At 36.0% G+C, this 15,275-nt stretch overlaps 1 protein-coding gene across 3 annotated transcripts in view; it reads right to left on the bottom strand.

The window, feature by feature from the left end:
- Positions 1-2,146: 2,146 nt before the first annotated feature.
- SMC6 (structural maintenance of chromosomes 6) overlaps positions 2,147-15,275 on the bottom strand; it is a 42,033-nt gene continuing 28,904 nt past the window's right edge. For 2 of the 3 annotated variants that reach the window (XM_081945736.1, XM_081945738.1), the window contains exons 20-28: positions 14,525-14,695; positions 13,502-13,639; positions 11,309-11,454; positions 10,434-10,559; positions 9,784-9,889; positions 8,840-8,875; positions 4,720-4,872; positions 4,209-4,306; positions 2,147-2,864 (exon numbers count right to left, since the gene is read on the bottom strand). In XM_081945736.1, coding sequence (XP_081801862.1) covers positions 2,750-2,864; positions 4,209-4,306; positions 4,720-4,872; positions 8,840-8,875; positions 9,784-9,889; positions 10,434-10,559; positions 11,309-11,454; positions 13,502-13,639; positions 14,525-14,695 — 1,089 coding nt within the window. In that variant the 3' untranslated portion in view covers positions 2,147-2,749. The remainder of the gene's footprint in view (positions 2,865-4,208; positions 4,307-4,719; positions 4,873-8,839; positions 8,876-9,783; positions 9,890-10,433; positions 10,560-11,308; positions 11,455-13,501; positions 13,640-14,524; positions 14,696-15,275) is intronic. The other variant, XM_081945737.1, reaches the window with a different exon arrangement.

The raw sequence follows: 15,275 nt of genomic DNA, 5'->3' as shown, positions 1-15,275 counted from the left end.
CTGGCAGCATCTGGCCCACATTTACAGTCACTTGCTCCATCCCAGTCACAACCACAATTTATGGTCGCCATAAAAAGCTCATAAAATCAGGCTTGGTCACATGGTGATCTGTTTAATGACCAGCACAATTACAACCATAATTCTAAACTTCGTTACAGTCGTAAGTCAAGAACAACCTGTACTTGGAAGAGCAAGAGGACAATAGCCATAGAAGATTACGTTTCCTCCGCTGCCTTTCTCAGCGTGAATCATCTATTAAAGATGGATGACTTTGCGTCCCAATGTTTTTATCCCAATTTTGAACAAGCTATCCCATATCTCAACATTGGTACTGTTGGCTGGGGACGGCAAGGGTAAAACACTAAAACTTGCACAACCGTTTGTTTGAGGGCTTTTCATTCTATAAACTAGCCTTTAATTTAGACTGGAGTGAAACTAAAATTGCTGGATTTAAGACTATCTAGGTTTGAACAGAGTTCCCCTTTATCAAATCATACCCATTGTTCAAAAATGTATCTCATTGCTGATTACAATCAAGATTGTATTTTTCAAGATGACTAACCACTTCCCAAGGCCGTCAGAAACCGTCAGAAACCATTATTTCTAAGATTTGTCATTCCAAGTTTCACTAGCCAGAATGAAGAATACTTGGGAGGACCAGTGCAGGCCATGGCTCGATCCTGGGAGGCTGAGGGAGGTCTGGTGCAGATTGATTGTAATGGTATTGTGAATGACTTTGGAGGATGAGGAAAGATGCTGCCTAGAGAACCATCCCAAAAGAGGGAGGAGCCTAACCATCAGAAGTAGCTTAACCGTCAGAAAAAGAAACTAAGGAACTTTCTTTGCCTGCCCCAATTGATCAATTAAAAGTGGTGGCAGAAAGTTTTCACCTTTAGACTTGCAAGTAGATTTAGCTCATTTTGTCATGTTTCCCACCTGGTTTAGCCAGGAGAGCTGACATTGTGGGAGGCCGAGGGAAAACCACGGTCAGTCGCCATAAATTCAGGGGCTTACTAGAATGACTTAAGATCTTCCTTCCCAACTTTCCCACAGTTGGGGAGCCCGCAGGAAAGGTTGCAAATGGCAATCACTTGACCACAGCTCCCTGTGACATTGTAATCACAAGTGGAGCACACAAGTACCCAGATCGCAATCACATGACCATGGGGGTACTGCAGTGGCTGAGGACTGGTTCTATGTTCCGTTTTTTCCCAGTGCCACCATAACTTTGAACAGTTGCTGGATGAATGGATATAAGCCAAGGAAAACCTGTCTGAGGAGATTTTGTCAGATACCTCAGATCAGTTACCTCAAAAGTGCTTTTTAAAGGAGCCGTTGGTATCCCAGTGGTTAGAATGCAGTATTGCAGGCAAACACACTGCACACTCCCAGGAGTTTGATCCTCACAAGCTCAAAGTTGACTCAGCCTTCCATCCTTCTGAGGTTGACCCAGATTGTTGAGGGCAAGTTGCTGACTCTGCAAACTGCTTAGAGAGGGCTGTAAAGCACTATGAAGTGGTATAGCAGTCCAAGTGCTATTAAAAAAGGCCACTAGACTGTTTTTTTCCTTGAGAAAGAACAAAACGTTTCCTTTCTTTCAAACTTCATTTTCTTGGATGAGAAACAAAATGTTTTGTTGTTCTTCCTCAAGGAAAACACAAGTTGTTGCCTTTTTTTAAAAAAAAAGAACTTTTGAAGCCAAGGGCTACCCATATTCTGTAAACAACCAAAGCTCTTCCATCTTAATAATTCCAGGTAGTTCCCATATTAATGTAACGTCCATGCAATCACCTGCATATGATGCTGGATTTGAAAATGGTTTATTATTTTTCCTTTTTTTGCTTCGAAAAATTATACATTTTAAGTTAGTTTATATTTTTCCCAAAGATTTCAAAATAATACCCCACCACCAACAAGGATGCCTTTAAACTGGTTTATCCCTTGCAGGAATGAGTAGTTTAGGTTCCTCTAAAGTGATACATAAGTACATCTGCCTACAGCTAATATCAGCATGGCTAGTGAGGAGGAATGCTGGGATTTATACTTCATCAGTGCTGGTAGGCTTACATAGGGCCTAGTCCTGAGTTACAGTAGCATTCCCTATATACCAATATAGTTTGTTCAAAAACAGTGATTTAGCATAATATTCAGATCCAACCATCAACTGAAGTTTTATTTGCCACTGGAACTAAATGGATAACAGAAGCATTTGAAAGACAGTAAAGTGGTTTAACAATCTATATTGTAATGATGAAGGGAACAATACAAATTTAAGACAGAAATATTGCTAGAGGACTTCTGATAAAGGGTTTAGTTTTGCACCTGCTATTATAACGTTCAAAAATATCGTAAAAACAGGTAAATGTACTATATAAAATGCATTCATCTTCTGTCATTTATATTTACCTCTCTTTGGGGAACAATAAAAAATAAGAAACATTTCCCACATTGAGCAAATATATTATTAATAGCAAACTCTGGCAAGAAATATACATTAAATGTAATTCATATGAACAGAGTAGAAGAAAGAACATGTTGACTGCTATAATTCTAGCACCAAAAGGTTTACAAAATCTGAGCATAAAATTGAAATGTGTTAGGTACCATTAAAACCCTGCTATAAAGAGAAAAAGGCCACAAGTAAACTTCAAAAACGTAAAAGGCTCTCTTTCACCAATTTTACCAGCAGTGTACAAATTTGGTGTCTTGAATACTACAATACAAGTTAGTAACAACAGATGACATATTCTCATTCTTCATCTTCTTCATCTTCTTCATCTGTACGACTGAAATTCAGGGTCTTTTGTCCCCTCTCAGGGTCTTGCATTCGAAGGATTCGGATAAGACTACTTGAAGGCAAAGAACTAGAGGCAAAAGGCAAAACAAAAACAAAAAAAACCACCCATTAATAATGATTCTTTCATGCAATGCTTTCATACTTAGTTAACAGCAACTCATCTTTAACCTGTGTAAATATGATCTTCTGTATCAAAAACATTTAAGCATTTTAAATACTGTTCTTAGAAGCACTGGAACTATCTTTAGGCTAATTCATTTAATTTCACAATCGTAAGCAAAACTCTAAAGCTGCCAAACCTTTATCTGTCCTTGGGTTAAAAGGTTATACATTAGGTGCCTTCAAGACCATCAGATGGAAGCTGAGAGGTGAGAGACTTGTTCTCAGAGACTCCAGAAGAAAGGACTAGAATGAGTGGGTGGAAATTGCAATGGAGCAGCTTTCACCTTGCCGTTAAGAGGGTTAACTGTTCTCTATTTGCCTCCAGAATAGACAAGCTCTTCTTTACTGCAAAACTGAACTAAAGAACCAATTAAATGGTATCTGTCAAGGTTGCTGTAGTTGCATTTGTAAATCTTGCAGACTCTGAGCAAGAAGGTAATCTGCAAAATCTTTCATTATACGTTAAAATCCATGGGATTCAATATCGCAAAGCTACTCACAAAACCATTCTGAATACTAGGATATTCATATTCCCATTGCTCATTTTAATTTTTTTACTTTATAAACTAGTCACAAATCCGATAGCAATAGCTTTTGACTAAATATTTTACCCACAGATTTAACAATGGCAACAGCACTTCTTCTAAATGCCATGTTAGAACTGAACCTAGAGTCAACTGCTCAATCTCCCCCTCCTCCCCAAATTACTTATTATCAGCCCAATGAATAATTTGAATCTGTATAGCAGGATTGAAAAATATTGTCAAAAAGGATATGAGCCCATTGGGAAGAAAAAATTGACAACATTTAAAAATCAATAATTCACAAATGTGTAACTTATTATAAATTACTTAAATAACAACAAAAGAAGTATTATGTTTAAAAAGCAATAGAAAGCTGTTGTCTCCTGAAACAATGGTTCCTGAAGTTAGGGTCCAATCCTGTGGTCATACGGGTCATCAGAGCGTATAGAAATCTTAGTAATAAACTGGGAATTTCATGCAAGGGATTTTTGCATTTATTTAACCTAGTTAAATCTTAGATATTTCTAAAGCCTCAATTTAGTATATTTGATTTCAAAATGTAGCATTTATTGCTGATATCACATCTGGGATACTTCTAGAACTCCCAATGTAAATTAACCATAAAAGTATGTATATTTGAGAGTACAGATAAATGATATGAAATATTTTTTTAAAAATATTAAAATGTCTTTAAGGATAGAGACCAGGAAATGTATAATAGATACCTCATGTTCTGAGGAGTGAGCAAAATAAACTGCCGATAACGTTGGGAGTCTGCCATCTTAAGCATCATGTCCATTGCAATTCTCCTGTTAACCATGTCCTAAAAGATATTGAAGTTGTGCCAAATGTTATTAAAAAAACATTTAAATTTCCAAAACAATTCAATGTATATTATTGTCTTAAAGAGCAATTCCAATGCCACCTTTTTTTTAATATAACAGCTATTTTCCATCAACTTTGTTTAATTCAGGGTTACATAATCTGATTACTCTGAGCATGACTGGTAAAAACTTATGGCACAAAAGTAGTGTAAGTTTATCCATTCATTCAATTTCTACAGCCTCGGAAAGCTTACAATTCTAAAATTATAAAACAATTTAAAAAACATTAAAACAATAAAAACATCCACAAAAATACATAACAAATAAACCAAGAAAAAAAATCCAAGCTACCCACCAAATTAGCCCATCCATAACCTAATATTTTACAATACATCAATTCAGCCAACCATACCATAAATACATCAAATTCATCCAAGCATCTGAAAGGAGATTCAGCAATGGACCACAAGGAGAGAATGAAGCAACAAGTGGAGAAGGAACGTTCGCCTCCAGAGAGTGATTTCATATCATCAAGAGCAGCCTTGTTTCCATTTCCAGGTTGCACCTTCGATTATATAAGAAGACAAAATACATAACTGAAATTATAAAATAAGGAAAAAAATCTTTCCAGGTGAAACAAAGCAATATTAAAAATTCAACATATAATTGCACAGGAAGGCAGGGCCCTGGACTTTGCAGTGTGGCAGCTGGCCACAGAACCTGGTTTGAGAGAGCACTCCTCAGGGTTGGTAGCAGCACTGGCAATGCTGGGGCTGAAGTAGAGGCGGGGAGATGGGTAGTGGCTGGATGAGACAACAGGAAGTCCCAAGAATCATTTTCAACCCCAGTACCACTACTGCTGTGCAAGTCAACCAAACGAGCAATGATAGAGAAGGTGCTATTAACACACTACAGTATTGCCAATAATTAACCATTTAAGCAATTCAGAATAACACTTCAAAATTTACTGAGAAGTCCATGTACAATCAAGATGGATGACCCCATAACCATGGGAGGCTGCAAACATCTGTAAAGGTGAGCTGGTTGCCAAGTGCCCAAAATGCAATTATATGATGGGAGTATGTTGTAATTGTAATTCCAAAAACAGGTCATGAGTAGTTCTGGGAAGGTCAGTTGTGATTTTGAATCATTTTGAATCATTAAAATCATTAATCAACCAGTTATACATTGCCAACATGATGTATTGATAATCATCTGTTTGGGAGCAGAAAACATTTGTTTTCTTTGTTGCTGGCCGACTTTAAATTCTTCAAGAAAGTACTAAAGTTGGATCACGACTGAACATCAACTTTTGAATGATTCATCTGGAAGCTTCATCTCCTGACTAGTACATCTGGTAATAATCTTAACGGAAAACCATATACAAACTAACCTATTTTGCAGTCGTTTATATATTCTTTTGCATCCTCAAGTATTCCGCTACAAGATACTGTAAATGGTACAATAATGCCTTCTTTTAAAAAAATAATTAACTGTAATTCCTGATTTGCAAAGCTCACATGTTCTGAATGGGCAAGACTCGTGTTCTGCTCACTAGCCTAAGCAAACACATTGCTGCTTTCTTTGGGCCAAATTTTCTTTGGTATAGATTGTTCTAAATGCCTTAATTGAGGGACTGTAGGGTAACTGTGGTTTCTTTGTGTAGAAAGTGCATTTCAAAAATTGCTGGAACCCTGTTAATCATGTGGAAAACTACTCAATTCTTCTAGATTTGAAAGGAAAAACTTTAGAGGGTAGACTTGTGCAAAACATTTTGAGTGTTAACTTTTCAGTCTCAATATGTGTTTGAAATACACGATTTGAACGTCCAGTATTCTGTCTAATGTATTCTGTATAATTCTGTACAATGGGTAATTCTCTCTCTCTCTTCTTAATCAAGAGACAAAAATGAAATTTGTCTTCTTTCTGGTGAAAGAAACTCCAAAAAAGAACTCTTTAATGTATGATCATATGATGCTGCCTTTCCACTGCTGTATGAATGCTAAGTTTTAAGTTTGGGATGGACAGCTGCTGGTAGGCAAATTTATACCAAAGAAAAGGAGTTGATCAATCTTGTTTATAAGAACAGTAATTTGTTTGAGAAAGTGTAGGATTGTTGTTCAAAAACCTGAACCAAACTAGAAAGATGCAGATAAATAGCCAGATTACTGACTTTCTTTGCACTTACTTAAACTTCCTCTTCAGTTGTTTGTTTCCTAATAACTGTCTTTCCTTAAGTCTACTTTTAATACAACTAAGATGTTAAAGAGAAAAACGCAAAAGAACTTCTAAGGAAAAGTGCAGCGCTACAAGTTTATCTTTTCAGTCAGTATAAGTAGAACACAAAAAGAAAGGTGAACATCTACTCCCAGGACAAAAAGGAATTAAAGAATACAGTGGATAGAAATCCAGCTTGGAAATTTCACCCTATGCCAATCACAGGAACCACGCAAATAGAAAAACTTCTCCAAGTAAAAGTGCAACACTATAAGTTTATCTTTTCAAACAGTGTAAGTAGAGGAAAGCGAACATCTTTTCCCGGGATAAAAAGGAATTAATAAATAGACGGAAATCCAGCAAAAAAAGGTCCAACTGACCCTATCCCTAATCATTAGAACCTTGTAAATAACGAAGAACAACCATAATGAATGCATTGATACAGCTTATTTACATGCTTTAAAATTGAAAATTACATTTATATTCAACAAGATGTCCAACACATTATTTCAATTTAAAGGTAAAGGTTCCCCTCGCACCTATGTGCTAGTCATTCCTGACTCTAGAGGGCGGGGCTCATCTCCGTTTCAAAGCCAAAGAACCAGCGCTGTCCGAAGACGTCTCTGTGGTCATGTGGCCAGCATGACTAAATGCCTAAGGTGCACAGAGCGCTGTTACTTTCCCACCAAAGGTGGTTCCTATTTTTCTACTTGCATTTTTATATGCTTTCAAACTGCTAGATTGGCAGAGGCTGGAACAAGTAACGGGAGCTCACTTCGTTACGTGGCACTAGGGATTTGAACCGCCGAACTGCTAACCTTTCTGATTGACAAGCTCAGTGTCTTAGCCACTGAGCCACCATGTCCCTATTTCAATGTATCTTAAAGTAAAAATCTTTTATGAAATATGTGCAAGGAGATCTGCTAAACAATATATACAAAATAAATCATTCCACTGCTTCCATGCCATTGAAATGAATGAAATATTCATCACCACGACGCTTCGCGAATTGCATCCAAAGCATCTAATACTATAAACACAGGCAATCACACCACCCTATACTTACAATTAAACTTAAATAGCAATAAAATAACATACTAAGAAAAAGTGGCCAGAAGACATTGTTTTTCTGCAAAATATTCCGTGCAGTCCATCTTTTAGAATTATGAGGACATCTTGAGGTGACAAATGTCATAACAACTCCCCAATATGAAAATAATTTTGATTTATGTATTTAAAAAAATCATGAGCAATGTCAAGAATGTTCAGATAAGCGATGAGCTCTATGATTACATAAAATTGACTATTAAGTTTTCAAAAATTGCAGGACTATGAAAAGTTGAATTCGTTTTTTCCCCTCATAGAATTACCGCTAAAACATTTTTCAGGCTAGAACCAGAGTACTGTATTATACTCATAAATGTGGGACAGAGCAGTTACCTCCTTCTTCGCCCCTTTGTTCAACTTGGAAATTGGCCAGAGAGGGCCAAGTCCATTAATTCCATCATTTTTATGAAAGCCAATAGAAATGGTGAAATAGAAGCTAAGCATTATGCCCATCTTTCACCAACATCTTTATTCTTTTAATTATTAATTATTCTAATTAATTCCATGTAATTCATTAACATTTGACAATTTAAAAAAATCAACCCAACAAACATCAAACTAATCCGCCATGTTCAAAATTAGACATAACATTCTCACTTTCTTGTAGTGAAATTTCCTCATAAAGTCTTTACTGTGCCATGTCTTTCAAGAAAAGTTATAATTTACGACAATATCACCCTTACATAAGCAGCACTGTATTTGACGTAATATTTGTAAAATATCTTAATTTCTGTCGCAGTAACTGGCAGTGGCGTTTTTTTTAATCTATTAAAGCCTCAAAGCATTAAAAAAAGGGGGGAAATGTTTAAAATTAAAAATAATATAATCTGAATGAATATTCAAGAATTATTTTAATACGTACAAATGTTTATGTACATAAAATATGCAAAATGTAATATATTACTATACAGGTAGTCCTCAACTTTCAACAGTTCATTTAGTGACTGTTCAAAGTTACAACAGCACTGAAAAAAGTGACATGATCGTTTTTCAGAGTAATGACCTTTCCAGCATCCTCATGATCATGGCATCAAAATTCAGGTACTTGGCAACTGGTTCACTGATTGTTGCTATGTCCCAAGGTCATGTGATCACCTTCTGTGACCTTCTCACAAGCAAAGTCAATGGAGAAGCCAGATTAACTTAACAACCGGGTTACTAACTTATCAACTGTGGCAAGAAAGATCGTAAAAAGGGGGAAAACTCACTTTTGGGCTCAACTGTGGTTGTACGTTGAGAACTACCTGTACAAAGCAAGACTTTAATGTAGAAAGAATTACACATTCTGAAAGGCAATTTCTCAGGTATAAAAATGCACTTATAAATACCCTAATGCATTTCATTATTGTAATCTAGTTTTCTTTCCAAAATAAAGCTGTTATGGATTAATTGGGAAGCAGAAGACAAGAATAATAGGGCAGAGAATAATTAATATATATTAAAATGGGAATAGGGGGGGGGGGGAATTCAGATGTGTTATGAGAAGTTGCTTAATCATTTCTAACGACTGGATATTGTTCACAAGACCTAAATTAATAACACGAATTCCCGATCTGGAGACATAACCCAATCTATCTCTAACATTTTCATACATATTTAAGACACAAAAATGGGATCTGTTCGACTGAGGTTTCGACTGAATTATTGAGCCAGCTCTTTTGTGTGTGTGTGTGGGGGGGTAAGGTTTCCACAAGTCAAGCTTGACTCCTAGTGACAGTTTACATGGCAACAAGTACAGAAGTGGCTTGTTTTTGCCTTCCCTGCCAGCTCTAGCTTTTTGGATAATAAAGTACTATTAAATTGAGGCAATGACCTAGGGAGCATTTGTGTCTTTGGAAAAAGTGCTTATCATTTTCTGTTTGCTCTGAGGTATTAAGAAAAATACTGTTTTCTATTTCCTGCAAGGGAATGATTTTGTACAACAGAGCGCTCGCATGGAAGCTCAGTCGCATGCAGGTTATGTGGAGGAGTGAAACCATTATATTCCATTTCACTTTAAGGCTAATCTTTGTTAAATGTATAAACCTGAACTGGCATAGAGTGGGGAAAGGGGGGCGGAGGCACACGCTTTATTCAGCGATCAACTCATTCTAAACAAGGCAGAAAATAAAATAACAACAAAAGCAAAAGTAAACCCAAAAACCAGACTTACAGTAATCGAAAGTCTTTCATTCTTGTGGTCAAACTCTATTTTTCCAGAATACGACCGTTGATTTAACAAAGAATTGAAGTAATATTTGCATCGCATAGTAAGAAACCTTCAAAATGAAAATGTTAAAAAAATGAAGATATAATTTTTTGGGGAAAATTTATTAAACATATAAATATATGAAATGACACTAGCACACAACTTGGGATCTGTCTATACGTGTCAGCTCCAGTGCTGCTCCTTTATCTGCCTTAGTGCATTGCCTTACTTGTCTTGACTAAGATAAGAGTGGACAGAAACCCCGATCCTAGAGACAATTAAATAATCTGTTCTCATAAACCAGGCTGAATCAGTTAAAGAACATACCTGCTGTTCAGCCTCTTGCATGTGATTATAATTACTAAAAAAAAGTTAGACTGTTAAACAAAATTTGAAGTTTTATAAACTTCTGGGGCACTGAGAAATAATGATTCAGTAATAGAACTATTTTTGAAGATAAATGTACTTGCAACAATCCCTTTTGCCTACTGACTTCAATTTCTTTTCAGATTTATGCAGTGGTTCCATTATGCAAAAATGCCATTGCCTCTTATTAAATCCTTGCTTAAGTTACTGAATATTCTTAAAAATAGCACACACACATAACACCTTACCTTCTAAAATGCATATATGTTTTATGTCTCTCAACCATCATCTCATCCAATAGTTTAATGAATTTCTTCAAATTTTTGGTTTTACTTTCTGAACTCTGGTATTTTTCTTTTGCTTCCTGAAGTTGTCTGCATATTTAAAAAGAAATAAGAAAAACAAACATTAGTTTCAAACCAGTATCAAAGTAACCTAGGGAAATTCTAAGGTAGAAAGATGTCTATAACCTGGTGCACCTATCTACTAGATGTTGTAAGGAAGTTTTCCTGGATGCCTGGAAGACTATCCTAAACAATTTGGAATGTCCTTCCAGGAAGAGAAATGATTGCCAGAAACTAAAATTTGGGGACCCCCAATGATAGTAATTTTCAACAATGAAAAAGAAGTATTGCTTCATGAAACACACAGTTGCCCGAACTGGAAAATTAACACCAATTGATGATTTTCAGTATTTAATACTTGATAATACATAAAAATGATGATATAGCTTGAGATTCAGAAAACCAATTCTCCTTCATTAATTGGTGATTGCATTTTCTGTACAGATATTCTTGGAATCAAAGAACTCCATAACTCTTTTCAGTGTTTTATGATTTTATTTTCAAAAATATTTTCCAGATATATGAACTAGAATTACTTTCAGAATATAAATTGATTTGGAAATAACATTTATTTTTAAGGCATTTACCAGTTAGGTCAGTCAGAAAATTATGGAATGGAATGTCTAATTTTTTTAAAAAGAATTGCCTCTTTTTGTAGGCTAAATAGTGTCTAATCCAGAAAACACTGATGTAGGGTTCAGATGTCGCCTACATATTCACTCACTCTCACGTACAAAATTCTCCCTCCCTCACTCCCTCCCTCTCTCACACACACCTACCTTATTATTTCTTCTCTATCTCCAGTACGTTCTCTTTCTGAATTTATTTTTTGTCTCAAACGATTCATTTCTGTATCCAGACTTTTATAAGTCCTAGTTACTTCTATTCGTTCTGGATGGATCTTTGAAGCTTTTGCAATCATTTCCTAATAAATATGTTAAAATATGGCAAAAGACAATTTTCATTACGCTTTTGGATGAAAATAATGCAGTAATGTAGAAAAAATAATAGTGACGTGAAACTAAGTATAATAAATAAAGGGAACAGGAGAAGGTTTTAAAAAATTAAGAGCAAGCATAGGTGCGAAGTAAGAAAATATACAAAAGCTGGATGCAATAAAATCTGAACAGCGATGGATTGCATATTAGCCCTCTCTACAAATCATAAAGAAACGGGAAGGAATCCAGCAGCATAAAGCTGGAACGCAAATATAGGTCAGATTATTTATTATTTTAATATTTATTAAAAGTATTGACCTGCTCCTCATAAATACAAATAAAATTTCACCATCCCTTGCAGCAGTGGGTTTCACATTTTGTTACCACTGGCCTTCTGCGCATGTGCTTTGCTCATGTGTGTGCCTTCCGCGCATGCGCCGGCCTCAAAAACATGCCTAAATAGAACGGCTTAGAGCTGGACCAGGCGGGCGGACTCATCTGCGATTTACGCTACCGGTTCAGGCGAACTGGTCCGAACCAGCTGAATATCACCTCTGATTCCTTGTGATTTCCTAGCTAATAAAGGTAGGACTGCTGGATGCTTTGTCATGTCAAATTGAAAAAGCATATTTCAGGTTATTTATACAACTCTAGAGTTTTAAATTATGCTGCTGCTAGTTTATTATTTTAACATGTAGTGCAACTTGTTTAACATATTACTTAAAATATTGAATCTTTTATAAACAATTCTTTAGAGTATTCAAAGTATTTACATATAGACTCACACAAATACAAAGCCACAGGCATACAATTCTTCGGATTTGAAGCAAAGATACTCATATCACTTGTCCCAAGTTACTAAAGCAGTTACAGACAGGTGCTATATTCATACCCCCTGCATAATCCAAAGCATCATTTTCTTCCAGATCTGAAGCACAGTACAAGTCCTAAATTATACAATTTAGCTTCAATGCAATATCTCTGAAACATTTCAGAACTTTGTATGCTATTTCAACCTAAACATTCATATAAAGTAGTATTTAAATATTGGATAATGCAAGCTAGAAGTTGTTGAAAATTTTACATCCCCCACCCCCTTGAAAGCTTGCTTCCATTGTCTGGTAATATCTATTTAATTGCCTTTGAATACTGAGTTTCTAGCTGTTTATTTCTGCACCTAATAACTAGAGAAATAATTACTCTGATTTCCCCATGGGCCCGAAAAACTAAATTAGTAATTGGTATTAGCAATGGTGTTTTATTGTTCATGAAAAAATATTTTTCAATGCAATTTATGCTTAATTAAAATTGTTCCTCTTTAGTTATCCCACCAGAAGAGCCTGCAAAATAGCAATTCTGTCGAAGAGGGAAAAAGATATGCCAGATTGGGCAACCAACGACTTATCAAATGGAAGAAAGCTTCTGGAACTGCCGTAGAGAAAAACTATAAAATTGTTCTAGGAGATTGGCTTCAAAACCCTGATGAAAAATAACTGGTTAGACCAGTCCTTTACTCTTTAACAAGCAATTTTGTGGGGGTGGGAAAGCATATCTATAAACAAATAACACTTCAATTCAAAATAGGCAAAGCACTGAAAAAACTTCTCATGCTCTTAAGGACACAGCACCAGCAGTGTCCTGCTGGATTGGATCCTTGGCCCATCTAGTTCAGCAGCTTGTTCTTACTGTGGCCTACTAGCCAATCCACTGCATAAGGAAGTCCAGTACTCACACTGCCACCATAGTTAATAGTCATCTTTATGCCCAGATTTAGAAAAATCTTTGCATATTTGATATTGGAAATATTGGCGAGGAAATCCTAGAAATATAGATATTAAAAAAAACCAAGGACCTTTAGGCTATGTTAATTAAAATCAACTCGACAGAAATACATAAGATTACAATATGCAATAAGAAATGTTACCTTTCTTTATGTTCCCATATAACAATAGAAAATATTACCACCATTCCCATCATTTAGTAGGCAAATGTACTGCAAAGAAATTTTGCAATAATGCTGGAGAAAGTAAATACCTCTAATTCTCCCTCTTTTGTAGCTACATTATGTTTAAATGCTTTTATGGATTCCAAATGGAGCCTTTCTTTTTCTTCGTAATGTTTTAGATTGTTTTTATTTCTCTCCAGTTCATCCTCTGCCTGATGTAATCCATCCTATTGGGAGGAAATCAATACCAAGATAGGTTAATTAATGTATTAAACGTATATGCACCGCATATAAATGCACTGGCTGCCAGTTTTTAAAGGCCTTCAGGGCATGGGCCCAGGCCACTTGCAGGACCATCCCAACCCAATGGGACTGGCCCGCCCCACCTGTGCCAGCAGAGACTGCATGCTGCAGACCTAATTGACCAAGATATTCTGGTGGGCAGGATGCAGAAGAGCCTTTTCTGCTGTTGCTCCTGCTCTTTGGAACATCTTGTCCCCCCAGAATAAGGTCAGCTCCAACTCTCCTGACCTTTTTATAAGAGCTTGAAGACCTACCTCTGCCAGTTGGGTTGGGATTCCACATTGGGGTGGGGGAGGCTTCACATTGGAGGTGGGTGTTAGACTAATAACAGATCCTACCTCCTCCTCCGCTCAATCTTCGCCCTCCCTCCCTCTCTTTTAGTTAGGGCTGAATTATCTTTTATATTATCTAGTACGTATGGTGTACAGGTTTTGAAATATTTTATCTTTTTAATATTGTAAACCACCAAGAGTTACCTTGTGGTAAGATGGTTGGTCACAAATTACAATCATTTTGAGGGAGAACTATAGATTTTCCTATCCAAAATCTGCTCACTCAAGGTTTTTACTGACTGAGAAGATTTTTTTCCAGGAATTTCTGTATTGCTAAAACTAGCTAACTAGCTGACCTTCTATTCTATATTTAGGCCAAATTGTATCTACTTTTTTGAATTTTCTGGTGCGCCTCAAACACCGTAACGATTAAAATCTTTTAAATGTGAATTAAAAGGTGGAACCTATTCATTTTGTTCACTCTTTTTAGATAGTCTTGTTCATTCTGCCCACCATGCTGAATGGTAATAATACTACCTTGATTGTAGCTACTTCGTCTTGTACTTGATTAATTTTCTCTTTGATGGCTGCACATTTTTGTTCTTCTTCTTGCAAAAGGCATTTCAGTTCCTCCAGTTTCGCCTTCTGCGTATGTATTCGTTCCTTAACTGTTTCTATCTTCTGTTGATTATCATGAATTTCTTCTTCCTGATGTAAAAAAAAAAGTCAATTTGAATTACTAGTCATAAAATTGAGTTTCAGACTGAGAACCAAAGATAGCAAGGACACTACAGACTGTATCATAGGTCAGTTTCCCTGAAGTATGATGAGGCAAAAATCAAGTTTATCCCAATGTGTTAAGACATAATTGCTATCAACTTAATCCTTCTCTATCAAGATCTAGTCTCTAATACACTTCAGATTTGTTATTTCCACAAAAGAATGTGGCAGTAAGAATTATTTTACCCAAGGCAGTGGAAACATACAACTAATTTAATAATTTTAATATTATTTCCCCAAATACTTTGGAAGAAAGATCTGCAAACAACTCTATATTTTAGTGAAGCACTATAAACTATGCCTCATGCTATTTACTGAGTAGCTTTTAAGATAGAATCAAATGCATAGATACTTTTTGTAGAATACCACAAGGTGCTACTCACTATGGATATAAAATTTTATTCACTAATTAACAGTAGTTAACAGTACTGTTAACACTAATTAACAGTAATCCTTGCTGCCTCAGACAGCAACTACAGGTAGTCCTCAACTTATGACCACAGCTGAG

This window comes from Natrix helvetica, assembly GCF_964273705.1.
Source record: "Natrix helvetica genome assembly, chromosome: 2".
Lineage (NCBI taxonomy): Eukaryota > Metazoa > Chordata > Lepidosauria > Squamata > Natricidae > Natrix > Natrix helvetica.
Note: the sequence above shows the minus strand (reverse complement) of the source record. Positions and strands in the feature narration are given on the sequence as shown.